At 51.4% G+C, this 20545-nt stretch overlaps 1 protein-coding gene across 1 annotated transcript in view; it reads left to right on the top strand.

Moving 5' to 3' along the window:
• The first annotated feature begins 4631 nt into the window (after positions 1–4631).
• USP7 (ubiquitin specific peptidase 7) overlaps positions 4632–20545 on the top strand; it is a 65675-nt gene continuing 49761 nt past the window's right edge. The window contains exon 1 of the mRNA XM_086691317.1: positions 4632–4804. Coding sequence (XP_086547443.1) covers positions 4723–4804 — 82 coding nt within the window. The 5' untranslated portion in view covers positions 4632–4722. The remainder of the gene's footprint in view (positions 4805–20545) is intronic.

A 20545-nucleotide genomic window follows, 5' to 3' on the forward strand; every position in this document is an offset into this window, starting at 1 on the left:
AACCCGGCCCAGGAAAATGTTGGTCACGTGACTTTGTGTTGCGACACCCTTTGGTCATTTCTGCCATTCATTCCCTTTACCGCTGCCCCCCCCCCCCCACCAGCCCAGTCTCTGGCACACAGCAGGTAGTCAACCTATCCACAGTTCTGCGTGAAAGGTAGGCGGGGAACTTGGGGCTGGGGTCTCATGCCATTCTGCCCTCGCCCTTCCAATAACTGTTTCACAACCTCTGGACCATGACGTGTTTAAGTAAAGTTTTCTTATTTCATTTGATTTCCAAAGGCCCCTTTAGGTAGAAACTGTCTTCCTCATTTCCCGGGTAAGAACCTTGAGTTCAAAGAGGTTAAGGCAACTAGCTTCCCAAGTTCAACTTTGCAGAACCTCTCCTGTGGAACCTAGGTCATTTGGTTCTGACTCGGAAAGCCCTTTACCCTCCAAACAGCTTCTAGCTGCAGGACCTTGGCCTTGTCCCTCTTTATTTTTTTATTTTATTTAAAAAATTTTTTTAAATGTTTTTATTTTATTTAAAAAATTTTTATGTTTAATTTTGAGACTGAGAGAAACATCATGAGTGGGGGAGGGGCAGAGAGAGAGAGGGAGACACAGAATCCAGACTCTGAGCAGGCTCCAGACTCTGAGCTGTCAGCACAGAGCCCAACATGGGCTGTCCCATCAACTGTGAGATCATTACCTGAGTCGAAGTTGGATGCTTAACTGACTGAGCCACCCAGGTGCTCCATTTTTATTTTATTTTTGAGAGAGAGAGAGAGAGAGAGAGAGAGAGAGAGAGAACGAGTGGGGGAGGGGCGCGCGCGCGCACACACACACACACACACACACACACACACACACACACAGAATCCGAAGCAGGCTCCAGGCTCTGAGCCATCAGCACAGAGCCTGACGCGGGGCTCAAACTCCCGAACCTCGAGATCATGATCTGGGCCGAAGTCAGATGCTCAGCTGACTGAGCCACCCAGGCGCCCTCCGCCTTATTTCTTTTAAGCTCAGACCCTCCTCACTAACCCTGTGGCTGTGGGGTTAGGTCATCTTTCCAGACATGGATTATCTACAAATTTAGTTATCCTGAAAAATAAAGAGCTCCCGTTAATCCCTTCTTTTTTGTCTGACACTTCCATCAAATCATTTTAGACCCTGGCCCACATAGCTGCCAGGTAGATAAATATTTTGGTTCTTAAGAAGAAAACCCAACCGGCTGTTTATGCCAAGTCATGGCTCTGGCCCTGGGAGCAGCAAAAATATGTTTTGCTCCGAGAGTAATGATAGGGTGGCCCCTCCCTGCACCTACTGACTCTACCTAATGACAAGTCAGCTGCTTTAGCAGTTCCTGTCTCCCCGGTTTCCCGTCTTTCTTAGGTCCCTGGTTTCTGAACCAGGGTACGGGGGTGTGAAATTTTTAAGAATTGGCAATGATTAGAAATGGTGCCCTAGTAAGTCGCCTTGCCCTTTATGGCTCTAGGTCCTTTGGAGGCATCTTGGCATTCCAGCTCCCAGGAAGCAGGCATTACTCAGCTGATTGGTGTCTTTAGTGTTCTTCCCTACACATTCCCTCTGTGAGCAAATGGGCTTTACAGCTAATGCAGACCTGATTCCCCAAGGTGGAGATGCAGAGGCTAGCAGAGGCCTCTGGAATAACTGAGTCTGGACCTTCTTCGCAGGCCTCAGAGGGCACTGGTACTGCTGTTTTGAGTAGCTGAGGCGGCCTAGAAATGAGGCCTCCTCCCTGCCCCCCATCCTCTACTCCTAGGTGAAAGGTAGGAAGCTGCAAAGAAGTTCTGTAACTGAATCCTTACTAAAAGCCTTTAAAGCAAGCAGTCTTTTGTATTCCAGACAGACCCTGGCTCCTGGCAATTAGTAAACATTAGCTGAGGTGAAACCATTCAATCAGGCTTTAGCAGGCATCTACTATGTACCAGGCACCGTGCTAGGATACAGCTGTGAAGTTTCTTCCCTTTGAGATGCTTCCAGGACTGGAGACATATTATTTGTGTGTATTCATTTTTTATTATTGTGTCATAAGTGACCACAAACTCAGAGGCTTAAAGCAACATTTCTTCCTCTCCCACCCAACTCCAGCCTATCAGCAAGTCTAGCCAGTTTGACCTGTCAACACACCTACACCTGTTCTTTTTTCTTTTTCTCCAGGTCCACTACACCTGTCTAGCTCACCTCCATCTCTCCTCTAGAGTGTGACCGGCCTTCATTCTGGTCTTCCTCACTCATTCTTGGCCTTTGCAAGATACCCTTTTTTTAAAAGAAAGTTTTACTGCCATATCATCCACGTATCCTACAATTCACCCACTTAAAGCGTACAGTTCCAAAGGTTTTAGCATATTTGCACCATTACCAGAATCAAATTTTAGGATATTTTCATAACCTCCCCAAAGAAACCCCTGGCCTAGGAGCCATCACTGCTCAAAGCCGGACCCCCTCAATCTACTTTGTCTCCATAGATTGATTGCCTGCTGGATGTTTCATGTAATGGGAATCATTCACCATGTGGTCTTTTGTGTCTGGCTTCTTTCACTCAGCACAGTGTTTTTCAAGGTGTATCCACAGGTAGCATGTCTCAGTGCCTCATGCTTTTTAATTGCCAAATAGTATTTCATGGGATGGCTATACCACATTCATTTTATCCACCACGCAGGGTATCCTTTTTACTCCTCATATATTTCCCAGGTTGGTTTTGAACCCAGTCATAAAAATAAGGTTGGGCGGTGTGGAACCTAGTAGTCATTGTGTATTGCTCTCTGCCAACTGCCCCCCCCCCCCCAAGGTCCTTTCTGCCCTCCCCCAAGGCTCTGCAGAGCTGGAGGGGAGGATTCCTTTGCATCTGAGAACAGTTCATTAGCATTTGTGAGAATCTGTGTGAATAACAACACCTCTTCGGGATCTGGGGGTGACCCAGGGACTGGGACCGATTCTTGGTGAAATCACTCCTTCCCTCTCATTTGCTGCCTTCCTTGGTCTAGCAAGAAATTCCGCTGGTGGGAAACCTTCACATATATGAAATGCTTGGTGGGGGGGGGCAGTCACATTTGAATCAAGCATTCATTTAACAAATATTCATTGAGTCCTTGCAATGTCCCACGCACGTGGGACACCACAGTGAACAAAACGTTCTTTTGTGGGTGGGGAGATGGGATCCTAACTAAACTGGAGAAAAATGCAGGGAAAGGAAATACGGAGATGGAAAGTGGGGTGGGAATCACAACTTCCTGGCCATTTTAGGGGGCAAAATTACATTCTCCTTTGAGACGGTCCCTTAGATGGGGACAGATGTACAGAGATGTATGTCCTTTTTGCCTATTTATTTACCTGCGCTGCCTCGGTTACCATAAATAAAGCTGAGACGCTACTCACCAGTCTGTGCTGATTTGAGGGGAACAGGTTAAATGCCACACGAAGAGCTTTTGGGGTCAGTTCTGAGGGACTTAACTTTTCTGGTTTGGACTACAATGAGAAAATAAGTTCTCCCACGTAGGGTATTGGGCACGTACAACACAGCTCGGTTAAGGGTGGAGAGTAATCCTACTACTACTACTGACCACAGGCACTGGTGGTACGCGTCGCCCCCGGCTCTGTCCCAGACCCTGTTCTAAGCAGCCTGGTCAGCTACACGCCCAAGGTCACACGGCCGCGCCGAGGGCCCCAGGGTATGGGGAGGAAGGGGGGGGTAAGGCCCCTGCGCTGGGCCGGGCTCGGGGCTCTCACCCTCCAGGGTCGGGGTGCCGGGGGGCTCGCACCGGCGCGTCCCGGGACTCAGGGGCAGGCACCCGGGGCCGGGCGGCGCTGGGGGCGTGGGAGGCACGGGGGGCGCGGCGCGACGCGGGCTGGTGCGGGAGCCGGAGCCGGAGCCGCAGCCGGCGGGCGGGCCGAGGCGGCTGCGGCGGCAGCGGCGGGCGGGCCGCTCTCTGCTCCGCCTCCCCTGCTCCGCCCTCCGCTCCCGCTCCGCCCTCCCGCTCGGCGCCCTCCCGCCCGCCCGCCCGCTCCCTGCGCCGCCCGCCCGCTCTCCGCTCGCTCGCTCGCTCGCTCTCGGGCCCCCCATGCGGATGTGACATTTCACGCCGCCGCCATTTTGAGAGCGAGCCGAGCCGAGCCGCCGGGCGCCGCGTCCGCTGCCGGAGCCCCGACGACGACGCCGAGGAGGCGGAGGCCGCAGCGCCCCGAGCGCGGCCGGCCAGTCGCCCGCCCGCGCCGCCGCCGCTCCCGCCGGCCCCAGGCCCCGCAGGCCCGCCGCGGCCGGCCAGGCCTCCCGCCCGCCGCGCCCGGCCCGAGGCGGGGCTGACTCCGCGGCCCCCGCCCGGCCGCCCTCCGCCCCCGGCCGGCCCGCGGCCCCGCAGCCCCGGCCCCGGCCCCGGCGGCGGGAGGCGGGCCCCGCGGCGGCGGCGGCGGCGGCCGCAGCGAGCGACGAGGCCGCCCGGCCCGGCCCGCCGGCCGCCCGCCCGCCTCGGCGCCGAGATTGGGCGAATCGCGAGCAAGTACGTGCGCGTCTCCCTGCCGCCGCCGCCGCCGCCGCCGCCGCCCGCCGCGGGCCGCCCCGGGGCCGCCGCCGCCGCCGACGACGCGCGGGAGGAGGAGGAGGAGGCCGCCCCGCCGCCGCCGCCGCCGCCGCCGCCCCGGCTCGCCGCCGCCGCCGCCCGCCCGCCGGGCCCGCAGCCCGGGCTCCCGGCCGCAGGCGAGGCCCAGGCCGCGGCCGACATGAACCACCAGCAGCAGCAGCAGCAGCAGCAGAAAGCGGGCGAGCAGCAGCTGAGCGAGCCCGAGGACATGGAGATGGAAGGTGAGGCCCGCGGACCGGCCGCGGCGGGGCCGGGGGGCGCCTTCCATTGTGGCCGGGGGGAGCCGCGGGAGCCACGCGAGGGGCTCGCCATCTTTAAGCAGGCCCCGGCGGCCGCGGGCCTGGGCCTGGGCCGGGCCGGGCCGGGCGAGGCTGCACCGTCATGCCGGGCCCGCGCGCGCTGGGGGCGGCCGGCGGCCCCCTGCCCGGCTCATTGTCCGGGGCGCCTTCCGGCACAAAGCGCCCGGATCCCGGGCTTGTGAATGAGGGCGCCCTGGCCGCCCGAGGGACGCAGGCGTGCTCCGGGCTGCTGGCGGCCGTCGGGTCGGGAGCCGGGCTCCGGGGGGGGGGGGGTGAAGGGGGAGGTGGGGTGTGGGTGGGGGCGGGCCGTGCCCCGTGGCGGGCGTCTCCGGGATCTGCCTCGCCTGGCCCGGTTCCGGCCGGCGAGCTTGGGGAGCGCTCGCCCTCCGTGGACGCGGGGCTCGCCCGCACCTGCTCGCGTGCGCTCCCCTGGAGCGCCCACCAGGGCTGCGAGGCGTTCCCCCGGATCCCTTTAAAACGGCAATTCCTAGCGTTGGGCTTCATTTTGGAGCAACACCTGCAAGGAAGGCACATGTTCTCCGCCTTGGGACTGGCCCGGAGTTCTGAGCCGGACGCTGTTTCTACTTACCTGTTTGGGCGGGGGGCGGGGAGGGGAGAGTTTGGTTACCCGACTGTGTGCGGTGCAGTCAGCATCCGGCCAGGTGTGTGTTTGCAACTGCGCGAGAGCCCCGCCGCACATGGCTACCTACAGCCGAATCAATCCTGACTCCAAAAGTAATTTAATTTTCTGCCCTTCTGGCAGCAAATTTCCAGGTACTTCCAGATACGGGGTCTTGGTTATAAAGGTTTGATGTCAAGAGTCTTTGGTTTACATATTTCGGGCCAAGTTGGCCATTGGAAGGCATCTTTTAGTTCTCGTGGCCCCAAGTGTTTAAAAGAGCAAAGTCAAAGTAGTCTGGAAAAACAGCTTTTTTACCTGCCTTGAGGGGTCAGACCGGCAGGAGCCAAAAAAGGGGGTAGCTAAGTGAACTGGGCACTGAATGTTCTTAGTTTGCTTTTAGCCAGCGATCTCGGGTTGCATAAATGAATGGAACCTTGCTCAGGAAGCTGAGGCAAAGGACCACATTTGTCCTGTCGGGTGGCTACACGTGTGGGGCACTGCCTGCCACCCTGGTTGGTGGGAACACTTAACCATGACTGGTATTCCCCTGTGAATGACGTACTGCCAGTAATTGGATGTTCACTGAAAAAAATGGCTTGCCAGATTGCAAAAGGCAAAGTGGTGGAAATGCCTGCAGAAAGCACTTCCCAGTGGTACTTAACAATGGGCAGTCGTGGGGGACAGGAGAGCAGAGTCCGCGCCAAGGACCGGGCTATGTATTTCCTTTGGCTTCAGGAAGGCAGTAGCTTCACGAAGCTTTTGGCATGTGTGATTAAACCAGCTAGTTGCAGGAATATGTTGTTGAGACAATTTTGGGTATTCCTTTTATGCCACATAACCAAACAGGTTGCTTTTCAGTCCCTCCCCCCCTTTTTTTTTTTTGAATAGCGCTCCATCAAGACAAAAATCCAACAGTGCTGGCATACTGATTTCCCCTGTATGTCGTTTTACCACTTTTCCAAGTGTTTTAAAATAGTAGTGAGAAGCAATAAAGGTGGACATCACTGAAGGACCTATTTCTGATACAGAACTGTCTTTGGGGAAATCGTCATGCCCCGAGTTCTGCGGGCTTTTCTGTAAGATTGGAGAGTGTTGAAGGGTAGTGGAAGAATTTTCAGAAATCCACAGTTCCAAGAAATCCACACACTCCATGCTTGCAAGATGACTTCCTTTTCTCATGGAGTTTTATTTTCATATCAAAGTTTGTATTGGAAAGGTCACCCCTAAGATCATTAATCTGCGAATTTACTGGAATCTCAAAATTGGAGGGGAAGGTTGCGGTTATTAATGCTGATTTCTAAAACTTAAGAAAACTTTTTTCTTTTGAGTGGACCTCTGTCCCAAATTCATTATCCCACCGATACCTTGCCTCTGTAGGACTTGGGATTGTCAGTTCCCTGTGAGCACCCACAGGTGTGTGGTTCACAAAGCTGCCTATCAGCCTTTATTAAGCTTCCCACTCCTGAAATGTGCTGGCTTTAAATATTGTAGTTTAGGATCAGGAAGAGGGGAAGAATCCTTCCTACTAAAAAGCCAGCAGGGTGGGATTTAGTGACAATCAACTCCATTTGGCTTCACGTGCCAGGTTATGCTAGTGCCTTGAACCTGCCCTGAGTCCAATAGAACTGGCAGCTGGTAGCAGTTAGGGTTCTGATCAGCTTGAGGAAGGGAAGGCTTTGTCAATGAGGAGCATCCTACCTGCCCCTCCTGGGCAGGGCCGTTTCGGAGGAGCTTGGGAGACTGGTTAGGTCGGTTGTTCTTTCCTATCAGTAGGTCAGTGTTAGTTTGCTCTCCTTCTCACTCCACTTCTCTGGGATTGCATTTGCTTTTGACGGAACTTTGCTCGGTCCTTGCGTATCTGCTGTAGAGTAACAATGCTCACACTTTGTTATTTTAAAAATGACTTGTTCTGAACAATTGCGAAAGTTACAAAGGGTGAAGGGCAGAGAGGGAAGAGACGAGGGACAGGACGGCAGTTCATGGGGTCGGACCCCATGCCTCCTCTAGGTCCCGAAGCAGTTGATCACACGTTTCAAGTGGGGAGGTACACGCGGTGGTGGTGGTGTTATTCGGTCTGGCCAGGAAGGAATTCACTTAGCAGTTTATTCCTTGTCTAACTCAGAGGAGGTGCGGGCCGAGGGGCTGAAGGAGCGACTTGTGCAAGCCTCTGCCCTCTGAGTACTTGGAGCAGTGATCATCTGGTCAGTGCTGTGCCCTGTCCAGTCAACAGGAAGTTTTCCCAAGGCCCTTGCTTCTGCTGCATAGACGGGCCAGCACAAATGTAAATACCCTGATGTTTGTTCCTTGCTTCTTCGGCCCCTGTGAGCAATCTCCGTTGCAGAGTGTGATCTCTTAGACTGTTGGGGACAGACAGTTTTGTTTGACCTCGGTACAACACTCAGACCACTGCCGTTGGGACACCAAGCTGGGAGCAAATCAATGAGTCATCTGCAGTTTGCAAAGAATTGATCATTGACTTCTGTGTTTTTGGTTGGGAAGAAGCAGCACTGGTGGATTTCTTTTTCTTTCAAATTTTCGTGGGGAGGTGGAGTTTGGAGTTACCCTTGTGCTAAGGCAGGTTTGGGAGTGAAAGGGAGTTTCCTTGCACACACGCACCCAGATAAACCAAACTGGGCACATTTTATTCTGTCTAAAACGCAAGTTGCCTTTTCAGATAGCCCTGTGACAAGACAAAAATCACGGGAATCCCTATTTTTCTCTCGCGTTAGCCTTGGTTGGTAAAAGAACTGCGAAGCTACAAGATGAAAGTCAACTTAGAGAACCCAGAAGAAATGCAGAAAAAAAATAGGCCAAACCTGGAAATGTCTGACTCTGAGCCTGGCAGGTTTTGGTAGGATTGGAAGTTACTCCCCACAGGCATCAACCCTCTCGATTTTCTCAGGCTGCTGATTTTGATGATCTGGGAACAAATAAAAGATTGCTAACAGCAAATATGGGAAGAAAGTGAGTACCTTCCTCCTTGATTTTTATTTTTATTTTTATTTTTTTGCAGTCAGCTTGGTGGAAAGGGAGAAAGGGGCCACTGAGTTCCAGCTCCTCGTGGTGCGGCAGTATGGTGGCTGGAGCACAGGCTTTGGGCCAGGCCTGAGTTTGAGTGTGGACTTTGCCATTTAATTGTGTGGCAAGAGCACAAAGCTCTTGTGAAGTACCGTGCAGAGAACTGGGAGTGTGGATGTTCAATTCGTGGGGTTCCTGGGACAGTGGAGCCTTGCACGGGAGGAAGCGATCGACTTAGGACCAGAGCATGGCATACACATGTAGGGCAGGTTGTGATTTTCCGTGGTGTGCAGAAATGTTCTACAGTGATTATGTCCTAGTGTGGACTAGGAAGAAAACAGGACCAGCCTCAATCTAAGCAGCATTATGGAATTCTGGGCTTGAGATGCCTAAAGAGGTACTTAAGATTAATGGTGTAATATTTTAAGAAACATCTGTGGATGACAGAGGACACGAGTGGACTTGGGGCGCTGAGACACGGGCACTGAAGTGTGCTCAGCTCAGTAGCCCTGTGATAAAGAGTATTCCTGTTCTGGGAAAAGTTTTAGAGCATGTAATGATGATTTGAGGTTGAGAATCAGGTCACCCAGTCTCCACACTTCAGGAGTTGGCCTTGAATTCTTCTCTCTGGATCCCCACATCCTGTTACCAAGCCCTTTGGTTTCAGCCACCACCCTAAATGAGGCCCATGTTGCCTCATGCTGGGACTTTGCAATAGCCTTCTTGCTGATGTCTGCTTCCATCCCTCCCGAACCTCACACGGCTCGTGCAGCTCTTTGAAAGTAGACTGCCCGCAGGACCGCTTGGCCCCTTCACCGCCCTGCTTTAGGGGGGTGCAGGTGTGCTGTATGTGGGGAGTCACACAGTCCCGTGTAGGCCATCAGAGTCCTCAGGATTGGCCTTGGCCTTCTTTGTGCTTTGGGGTCTGCTTCCTGGGGTGCAGCCCCGGCTTTGGGGCCTTGCATAGACACCGATGGCTTCTCTTGGGAATGCACACAGGATGGATACCCCAGGACAGTGGTTCAAAACCTGTTCCCATGCCACCTTCTCCCTAAACCTTTCTGGTTGCCACGGCTGTTTGGCTTGCACTGGAGTCCTGTAGACCGTGGTTGTCCCTCGCATACCCCTCTCTTCCTCAGTGTTGGGTTGTTGGTGTGGAAGGTGACCGTCTCCTGTTCTTTTTTTGTTGTTTTGTTGTTCAATGTACTTGTGGGGGGATATTCATTCAGGAAAAAGCAATCCTAAGGCTAAACGGTACAACAGGAGGTGGCTGGCTGGCAAGGTGGTGTGTGAAAGAGAAAGCCGAAGCCATAAACTGATGTTGCTTTGATAGCTGCTAATTCAGTTTTATTGCTTTTAACGTAAGTTGCTTCAGATGGCATTTTTGATCCTTTTGGAAGGAGGAGCTCATTTCTGTTTTCCAGACCAGGGTGTTGACGGGTCTATATAAATTACTGACGGTTTCTTCTGAGTATTTTAAAATTTGGTTTTGTTACTCTTCTGGTTTTTTGGATGAGTAGTATGTAGCCTGAGTCTTTTTGTTTGATTTCCAAGGCAAAGGGATCTTACTCTGGAGACAAAGAGTTGTAACGAGGCACTTCTTGACACGTACCGTGACAGAGTTGACTGTTCAATGTCACCTGCTTCGTGAACTTGTCCTGAACTTACTTGGACTTAAGAAAGTTGGAGGAAGCAGGATTTTAAGTGTCACGCGTAGGCAGGAAAGTCAGTTATGCCATTTTTCTAGTAAGTTAACACATGCCTTGGCTAATGAGAAGTCAGACGTGTTGAAATTCTCTTGAAGAGAAGCAGGCCTACTTCTGAGGGTTGGTGAATTAGAACTTGGAAGCTGGGAACGGGGGTAGTAATGAGAGAGTCAGGAAATACACGGACCTGGGCAAGAGCTGAATGCTTCCAGAACATGGGGACGACAGGGCTAAGTGGGAGTCGAGCAGGAGACGGGGGAGGGAGAGCTCGACGGCTGCACCCTGAGAAGTGGTGGCACGGCATGTTGTTGGGGTGGCAAGAGCTGGGGTTGGAAGGCCTCCGGGGGTAACAGGGAGCATGGTGCTCCTCGCCCCGCCCGGTGGGCCCTCCCTGGCCCTGTGCTGCTTGTCGCCAGCTCAGTTCTTAGGCCAGCCTGGAGGTGTGGAGACTGCGCAGGTCACCGCTGCTAATGTGGACACACATGCCCAGGGGGGCCCGTGTCCTTTGGAAGACAACAGGTTACCTGCCTGAGGGAGCTCTAGTCCACCGTTTGCCACGTGAGTGGTCAGTCTGAGTCTCAGGGTGGCGGTCGATCCTTTTTTTTTTTGGTCGGGTGTGGGGGAGAGGGTCATTGAGAGTCTGAAAGCTGGGGAGGAGGAGGTTCCCTTGTGTGACCACAGCGGTTCTGTGTGATTCTCCTGCCTGGCATAGAATATTCAAAGCCTAGGTCCTCCGGTTTTGATTCCGTGCCAGTGACTAAATTGGTTTTCCTGACATCCTGATACTGGTAGGACTCTTGTATCAGCCCTCTTGTGCCAGCCCTCAGCATATCCACCTGGGGAAGGCCTTGCTCTCACAATAAGTTGCTAAACTGGCCTCTGGTACGAGTTTACGAGAGTGGCCTGTCTTGTAGAGTGTGATACGCTCCAGGGCGTAGCCACAGGTGTCTGGGTGGAACTAAAACTTCTCTTGGCCACCCCTCCTGCCACCCGATTCATAGTACTTTCAGAAGGAGTTGATGGGGGATTATTCCGAGGGAGACCCTGTCCAGTGGCTCTAATGTGTTGGCTGAGCAAACCCCATCACTGCGGGGTCCCTTATAAAAGGACTTATGGGCCCCGTACCTGGAGTTGGAAGTATGTTTCATCAATGCGACTTTCAGGAATAGGTTCTGTTTCAAGGCTCTTCATTGACCCTGTGCAGTGGCTGTCTTAAAACGAGTGCGTGTAACAGTTCTTAACTGTCGGTGTGGTTATGCAGCCTAGCTTCTCTTAGTGTTGGGTGGGTGATTTTGAAGTGCCTGCTTCTTGCATTGGGTGGTTTAGATCACCGTGGAGGAGACATTATTCAGTCAAAGAAACTGTATGTGAAGTGGTTAAAAACATTCCTCAGTCCATAGTGCTGTTTTGTCTCCATCATGGACATTTACAAGAATTGTCCCCAAAGATTCTCAGCCTTTCTCTCTTCTATGCTGAGTGTGTAAGGATTAAGAGGATGCACAAATCGGGTGGAAAAGCCTGACTCGCAGAATGCCCTCAGAAGCAGCCGGTGGGGGCGTGGGTTGCTGTGGCCCCTTTGTGAGCCCCAGCCTTTGGGCTGACTCTCCCACTGGAGACTGGGAGCGGTAGTGGCTGAGGGGTCGCTTGTCCTGGGTTGGACTGGAGTGGGGTGCTGTCCTAGCCAGGATTCCTCATTTCTCCGAAGCACTCCAGGTCTCCTGCCGGTTCTGATGAGAACAGACTGAGATCAGGTTCCTTCTTAGGCCCATCTTTCTCCAGAAATCCACTTGTTTTCATATGGGGGGGAGGAGGAAATGCCACATGGGTATAAGGACCCGTGCAGTGCATTACAGTGGCCACCAGCCCTGCGATTTTAGGTTTAAAATAAAATTGGGGCGCCTGGTTGGTCCTTTTGATGGAGCATGCAACTCTTGATCTGAGGGTCATGAGTTCTAGCCCCACGTTGGGTGTACAGTTTACGTTAAAAAAAATTAGGGGCACCTGGGTGGCTCAGTTGGTTGACTGTCTGACTTTGCCTCAGGTCATGATCTCGAAGTTTGTGGTTTCGAGCCCCCCATCAGACTCTGTACTGACAGCGTGGAGCCTGGAGCCTGCTTCAGATTCTGTGTCTCCCTCTCTCTCTGCGCCTCCTCCACTCGTGCTCTGCCTCTCTCAAAAATAAATATTAAAAAATTTAAAAAATTTAAGTTAATCCTATTCCTTAACTGACTTGCCATATTAAAAAATGTTTTTACTAGCCACATTTCAAGTGATGAATAACCACACGTGGCTGGTGGCCACCATGTTGGACAGTGCAGGTACAGGGTACTTCTGGCAACGGCAGAAAGTGTTAGTGGCCAGTGCTGGCCTAAATGATCTGGTTGGATCCTTGGCTGGTGGTGTTTCTGGAAGCATTGGTATCACATTGAATGTTGGGAAACTTGCAGTGTGTTCTGGGAGAGCTCAGTTAAAATGAATAAAATAGTTCTTGGGCAAACCCTATAGAGCTAGCTTCTCCAGTTATTTGTGGTGAAGAACCAGGTTTTTTCTTTAATTTGTAGTCCACTGTGGACATTCTAGACTGTATTTTGTAGAAATACAGTGCCAACAAACGATGTAAGTGAAATACAAGTAAACCTACAAAATACAAGCCCAAGTTTATTATTAATTCAACAAATGTACAGCTAACTGTTGAAATCAGTGATTAGAACAAACATACATCCTGAGAAAGAAAATTACAGAAACCGTTTGTGTTCATTGAAAGTGTGTGTCTAGACCATGAGTATAGAGAGACCCTATTACACTGGTAACTGCCGGTCGGTCCGCTCTGGTAACCAAACCTGACTTTGTGTGAAGTCGCAACCCCCACATCGAGAGCCTCCATGTGTAGTTCTTAAAGTAACAGATGATCTCGCTTCTGCTGCTCATGGGGGCTGATGTTTATCTCCAGTGTTTCTCTGTTTTGCTAATACTCCTGCGAATTCAGTGCTAGAGAGGTACACTGAGAATGGGGGAGATTTTTAAAGTGATTTTCTAGAATTTCTCTGTGGACAGCTTCAGCTGTATCTTATAAGCTCAGAGCTAAGTTCTCTTTTGTTCAAAGAAGTGGATTGCGGATCATACCTACTTTGGGGTTGCAGTTAACAAATGAACTCTGAAGTCTCGCAGGGTGTAATGTGGTCCGGCGTGACAGGACCGTGCTTGGGTGTTGCGGGAAAGTCACATCACTGGAAAGTTCCTACATTCGGTCTTCATTGTGGTTAGGTGCACAGAGGGGCACCTGTTTGCCAACCCTGTGCAGGGCTTCTCGTTTTTAGCCCTGTCCTCTTTGTCTTCTTGTCTGGCTTCCAGAGGGACCAGGAATGGAGGCTTGCATTCTCGCGGCAGCAGAGGTGATCTGTTGTGGTTCTCACAGAGCCTGGTTAGCGGGGCTCCTGTGTACCAGACATGTCCTGCCTACGGAGGGCTGGAGTTCAGGTGCCAGGTGGACGTGTGCACGGGAGGGCCTCCGTGAAGGGCTCCGAAGGGGTGGTGGACAGGAGGTGGCCGTGCCACATAGTAGGGACGGGACTGGCTCCCCTGGGAAGGGTGAGTCAGCAGAGGCTTTCCTGAGGCGGGGGGGGGGGGGGGGGGGGGGCACACACGACCGGTTTTGAGAAGCGGGGCGCTGCGCTGGAGTGGTCGGAGGCAGATGTCGAGTAGCACAACAGGGTTGGTCGGATCTGGACCTGTGCGTCTGTGTCCGTGGTTTAGGGTCTGTGGTAGGTGGAATAATGGCCCCCAGAGATGTCCCTGTCCTAATCCCAGAGCCAGCAACTGTATTGCCTTACGTTGCAAAGGTAAGTGTCCCTAATGGGGAGAGTATCCAGTGCTGCCCAGGTGGGCCTGGTGTAATCCTAAGGGTCCTGAGGTTGCCGTGTGGGTGGTGTGGGGTGGGAAGGCCTTGTTGGCTCTGAGGATGGAAAGGGGAGCCAAGGAATGGGGGAGGTCTCTAGAAGCTGGAAAAGACAAAAAATAGATTTCTCAGGGTACCTGGGTGGCTCAGTAGGTTAAGCATCTGACTTCGGCCCAGGTCATGATCTCCCAGTCCCTGGGTTCAAGCCCCGCATCGGGCTCTTTGCTGACAGCTCGGAGCCTGGCTCCTGCTTCAGATTCTGTGTCTCCCTCTCTCTCTGCCCCTCTCACCCCTTCATGCTCTGTCTCTGAAAAATGAATAAACTTTAAGAAAAAAAGAGGGAAGAAAAAAAATAGATTTCTCCTTTGGAGCCTGCAGAAGCTACACAGCCCTGCTAACACCTCGATTTCAGCCCAAGGAGCCCAGTGTTCAGACTTTTAATCTCCAGAACAAAGAATAAGGGTGTGTTGTTTAGGCCAGTAAGTTTATAGTAATAAGTTCCAGCAGCCATCTGAAAGTCATAGCGGATCCGGGGAGGTGGGTGAGGAGCAGGTGTGTGCCTGATATTTGTGGCTGGCCTTGAACCTGTAGGGGGCTTTGGTGAAGCCCGATGAGTGCGAGGCTGCCCACCCTCACTGAGGACCCCTCACTCTGTTCTGGGCCACCTGATGTGTGGGCTCTCCGAGATGGCTGTATCATCACTCCTGCTTCATAGCAAAGCAGAACAAGACACCGAGTTACTCAGGGTCAGTAATGGGATTTGAACCCGTGCAGTCTGGCCTCACAGCCGATGGCGATTCGTCAAACCCAGTAGACCCCGTGGGTCGTAAAAGACGTGGTTACTGCTTCTTAGCTGAAACACCTTTGCTGCCTTCTCCCGCGTTCCTTCCCTCGCCAACCCTGAATGGTGTGCTGCAGTCGGTCTTCCTGGTTGAGCGTTTTTGTGTGGTTCACCACACGCTTTGAATATAGAAAGTAGCTCACTGCCAGAAGTGGTTGGGGTCACGTGTACAGTTCAGCAAGTGGATGTGTGGGTCAGGAAGATACAGAGCAGAATATTATGTGCTTTTAGGGCAGGTGCCTCCCTCCTTGCGAGATTAGAATTGAAGTAACTGAGTCAGGTATTCAGTAACTGTTACATACTGAGATCCCTAGCTGAAATGAACCATCCCTAAAGCAAACCATTTGGGACTCTGGGTATATGGAGAGATGAAAAGTTGAGAAGGTTTATTAGCAGGGGCTCAGGACGTAAACATACTGCATTTCAGAGTTTCTGATTCTGTGGAGCTGGGTACCAGAGCCCCAGATTCCTTTTCCTTTTTTTTTTGTTTAGTATTTTTTTGTTAAGTTAAAAAAAATTTTTTTTTTAATGTTTTTATTTATTTTTGAGACAGAGACAGAGCATGGGCGAGAAAGGGGCAGAGAGAGAGGGACACAGAATCCGAAGCAAGCTCCAGGCTCTGAGCTGTCAGCACAGAGCCCGACGCGGGGCTCGAACCCACAAACTGAGATCATGACCTGAGCCGAAGTCAGACACTCAACCAATTGAGCCACCCAGGCGCCCCCCCTTCAATGTTTGTTTATTTTTGAGATAGTGCCAGCAGAGAGAGGGGGAGGGGCAGAGAGAGGGAGACAGAGGGATCAGAAGAGGATTCCGCGCTGACAGCAGCAAGCCCAATGTGGGGCTCAAACTCACAAACTGTGAGATGGTGACCTGAGCCGGTTGGACACTCAGTGGCTGAGCCACCCAGGCGTCCCAGAGACCCAGATTCCTTAACAAGGTGGGTGCTGAAAGAAACGGGGTGACCTAAGAGGCCATCCTCGTTGCCTCATAGCCACCACCTAGCCGTGTGGCATTGCTTTTATGGCATATATTGAGTATTTTTTGGGGGGGGGGCCCTCTTCCTCTGACAGGGAATGCGAAGGGAGAAAAAAAATAGACACACACACAATTTGTAGGCTTTGGGGAGCATGTTTAGTTTGGAAAGTGATTGCAGCAGTCAACGTCTATAGAATAGTTTTAAGAAACCCTAACATGGCTTGATGCTAGTCTTTGCATCTTGGACACAGCCGTGTGCTCTCACCAACCATAGGTGGGCGCTGGTGGTCCTCTTGGTGGCTGGCTCCGCTCCAGTGCCGTGGGGTGATGTGAAAAGCACGGTCCCTGCCCCTTTAAGTCTTCAGGACGATTCACTTGGTTGTTAATTACCTTGGCGTGTATATGGGGAAGGGGAGAACTGGCACTGCAGATCTAAACGTTTTAGGGTCAGTAGTTCTTGGAAATCAGAGGCTCTTATTTAAAATCTAATTTCTAGGGGCGCCTGGGTGGCTCAGTCGGTTGAGCGTCCGACTTCGGCTCAGGTCACGATCTTGCGGTCCGTGAGTTCGAGCCCCGCGTCGGGCTCTGGGCTGATGGCTCAGAGCCTGGAGCGTGCTTCGGATTCTGTGTCTCCCTCTCTCTCTGCCCCTCCCCCGTTCATGCTCTGTCTCTCTCTGTCTCAAAAATAAATAAAATGTTAAAAAAAAATTAAAAAAAAAATAAAATAAAATCTAATTTCTATTTTGATGAAGTTAGATCCAATCATTTTTTAAAATTGTTTCTTGATGTTTTATTTGTTTTTGAGAGAGAGAGAGAGAGAGAGACAGAGCCCGATCAGGGAAGGGCCAGAGAGAGACGGAGACACAGAATCCAAAGCGGGACCAGGCTCTGGGCTGACATCAGGGAGCCTGATGCAGGGCTCAAACCGGTGAGCCGTGAGATCATGACTTGAGCTGAAATTGGATGCTTAACTGACTGAGCCACTCAGGCACCCTGGTCCGATCAATTATTTGAAGGTCTCTTGGTTTTCTTGAAGTACTCTTTTCATTTTGGATGTGTTATCAGAAGCCGTTTGGTCGTATGATTGTGCGTTAGAGCAGAAAGTGTCTGTCATGCCCCTCCTCTCCCGATGAAGAAACCAAGGCTCTGAGGGATGGAATGATTTCTAGATTCACACTGACCAGTGTTGTAGCCAGTATTCACTCATGACTGAGTAGATTTAGGCTAATAAAAATTAAGTAAAATTAAACATTCAGTCACTTAGTCTCACGAGCTGTTGTTCGAGGGCTTCATAGCCACCACATGTGGGTCGTGGCTTTGGTATTGGACAGCGCAGCTGTGTATGGAAAATCTCCATTAGCACAGAAATTTAATGGGCAGGGATGCTCTGGACCCAACCTGTGGACTGGATTTTAGCTCTGCCTCTCTAGTGCGCACTGCCTTGAACAGGATCATCTAGAATAATGGGAAACCGAGCATTTTCTTCTGTCATTACTTAGGAAGAAGATTCCCCAAACCGGCTCATCATAGTGCATACTTGCTGGTAATCTTGGAATCACTGCTCAGGCACTGGGGATAGGGGTGGTTTCTCAAAGATGAAGAGGTGATAAGATGTCTTTGCTTAAGGAAAGTCAGCAGGATGTAGATAGGTCCCGTGAGCACAGAATTCATGCAGGATACAAAGTGATGAATGCCACAAGAGGTGAGGAGATAAGGCTCTGGAGGTGGAGGAGAGAAAGATTACGTTGGCTGTGGGGGAAGCAGTGAGGTCTGGTGCAGTGGTGTGGAGAGTGGGGTAGGAGGGCTGGCTGGGTGGTTAGGGTTTGAGTCCGGGAATTTGAGGTGAGAGCCAGAGGCAAGGCTTCCAGTAGGTGAAAATAGAGGCATCTTTCTATTTCCTGATATGTTCTTTGTGGTATAATTAACACGCTGCATGGTGTTTCTTTCCTTTTCTCCCCATCAGACTTTGAGATCAGGGGAGTAGGGAAGAGTCTGGGTCATTTGCTGTGCCTCCATCCACAGTTTCTCTCCCACGTAGGACAAATAATCAGGTGCACTGCATTTTTGTATTTTAGTTTCAATCAGATGGGAACACGCCACAATATTTGCTCTTAATTTTACCTGCTTTGGTAACAGTTAATAGAGGATTAGATTTGCACCTGCCCTTTTGTAAGTCTTTTTGATAAAACGTGTTAGTCACCATGATTTGAAAAAAATTTTGTTTATTTTTGAGAGAGACAGAGCAGTAGCAGGGGAGGGGCAGAGAGAGAGGGAGACACAGAATCTGAAGCAGGCTCCAGGCTCCGAGCTGTCAGCACAGAGCCCGACTCGAACTCACAAACCGCGAGATCATGACCTGAGCCTAAGTCAGATGCTTAACCGATTGAGCCACCCAGGTGCCCCTAGTTAAGTTTTTTTTTAATGTTTTTTATTTTTGAGAGAGAAAGAGACAGAGTTGTGCGCAGGGGAGGTACAGAGAGAGAAGGAGACACAATCTGAAGCAGCCTCCAGGCTCTGAGCTGTCATCGCAGAGCCCAATGTGGGGCTCGAACTCACAAACTCATGACCTGAGCCAAAGTTGGACACCCGTCTGATGTAGCCACTCAGGCACCCCCAAATTTCGAACGTTTTCATTACTCCGAAACGAAATCCTGTACTCATTAGGGACACTCCCCATCTCCCTACAGCCTAGGCAGCTGTCCGGCTCCTCTTTTTCAGATTTGGCCCTTCCGGGCCTTTGGTATAAATGGGATCCTGCATTGTGTGTGGTCTTTTGTGTCCAGCTTCTTGCACTGAGTATCTCATCTTCAAGGCTTCTTCATGTTGTAGATGCGCCAGTGCTCCATCGAATGGGACCTCACCGTGATTTCTGTTGGAGCAAGAGGATGTGCGGGCTCCCATGATTCTGTCATCTGTAGTAGGTTTTATTTGATACGTTAAAAATTTTTTTTCCTTTTAGGGTTTGGTTATTTTCCAGCGAGCGAGAGAGATAGAATACGAGTGGGGAGGGGCAGAAAAGGAGGGAGACCCAGAATCCACGTGGGACTCTAACTCAGAGACCATGAGATCATGACCTGAGGCGAATTTGGACACTTAACTGAGCCACCCAGGCGCCCCTTATTCAGTATGTTTTAAGGGGACTTGGAACCTTTCTGTGGCTGTGTATGTGCTTCACTACTAAATGAATGAACCGGGTGGCGCAGGGTGGGGCTCTCGGTGTCATTTGAGGGTTCAGTCAGAGCAGCAGCGGAGATGAGGGGTTGGTTAGATTTTACCATGCACAACTGTGGGCGCCGCTGACCATCTGGTGACAAGGGATCTGGTGCTGGAGTCCGTCGGTGTGGGGTCTGAGGGGAGATGAATGGGAAGCAGGGTGAGTGAGGCTGAGCTGGAACCACACCCCTGTGGGCCTCTCACCGCTTCCAGGTGCCGTTCCGGAAGGGCCCAGAAGGCCGAGAAACCCCCAGGCATAAAGGAATGTGGGCTCCTTGACTGCCGCCTTCCAGGTTTCGGGCATGGTGGCTCCCAGGTGGGAGCTCTGCAGAGTAGGGCTTGTGATTCCAGTTTTGCTAGCCCCGCACAGCGCACATCCCCCACTCGGTCTGGTCTGTGGACTCCAACTTTTTTTGCTGTCAGGATCCTGTTACGCTTTTTAAAGAGATGAAAACCCCCAAGAGCTTTAAGTAGGTGGGTTGTGTCTCATCATTTGCCATATTAGAAACGAAACCTATGACCCGTCTTCGTTGCTCATTTAAGAATAACAAACCATTATGAGGCAACACTAATAATGTATGTTTTACAGGAAATAAATATTTTCCCAAACCAAATTTAATGAAGAATGGCATTATTTTTACATTTTTACAAATGTCCTTATTGTCTGGCTTAATAGAAGGCAGCTGGGTTCTGTGCTCTCTGTTCTCTCAGCTTCTGCTTTCTGTCACTTGCTGCAGTGTATTGTGGCAGAAGCAGAAAAGCCAGGCTCACAGAGGCGTCTAGTTAATACAGGGGACAGTAGGTTAACAGCCTGTTCAGATAGCAGTTCTTTGGTACCACACCCAACTTTGGTAGCTTTTTAAAGTTGACTGCACTGTGCCAGTTCGAAACCCTGCAGTTCGCTTTTCTGTTACATTAAAATTCACTGTTCTGTCTTGTACTTTGAATGGACCTGTTCTATGCCATTCGGTGCTCATTTGGAAAATACTGATTCACTGAGTTGTCCAGGTCTTGTAAATGTTGACACATTTCATTGTGCAGCTGCATTTTAAAGCATTGAGCGTAGGGGCGCCTGGGTGGCTCAGTCAGTTAAGCGTCCGGCTCGGGTTGTGATCTTGTGGTTCATGACTTTAAGCCCCGCGTCGGACTCTGTGCCGACAGCTCAGAGCCTGGAGCCTGCTTCAGACTCTGTCTCCCTCTCTGCCCTTCCCCTGCTCACACTCTGTCTCTGTTTCTCTCTCTCTCTCAAGGATAAACATTAAAAAGATTAAAAAAAAAAAAAACCCAAAACATTGAGGGGGGTGCCCGGGTGGCTCAGTTGAGCATCCGACTTCTGCTCAGGTCATGATCTCGCTTGATGGGTTCAAGCCCCACGTTGGGCTGTGTGCTG

The sequence above is a fragment of the Puma concolor genome, chromosome E3 (genome assembly GCF_028749965.1).
Source record: "Puma concolor isolate L17-30 chromosome E3, mPumCon1.1.hap2, whole genome shotgun sequence".
Classification (NCBI taxonomy): domain Eukaryota; kingdom Metazoa; phylum Chordata; class Mammalia; order Carnivora; family Felidae; genus Puma; species Puma concolor.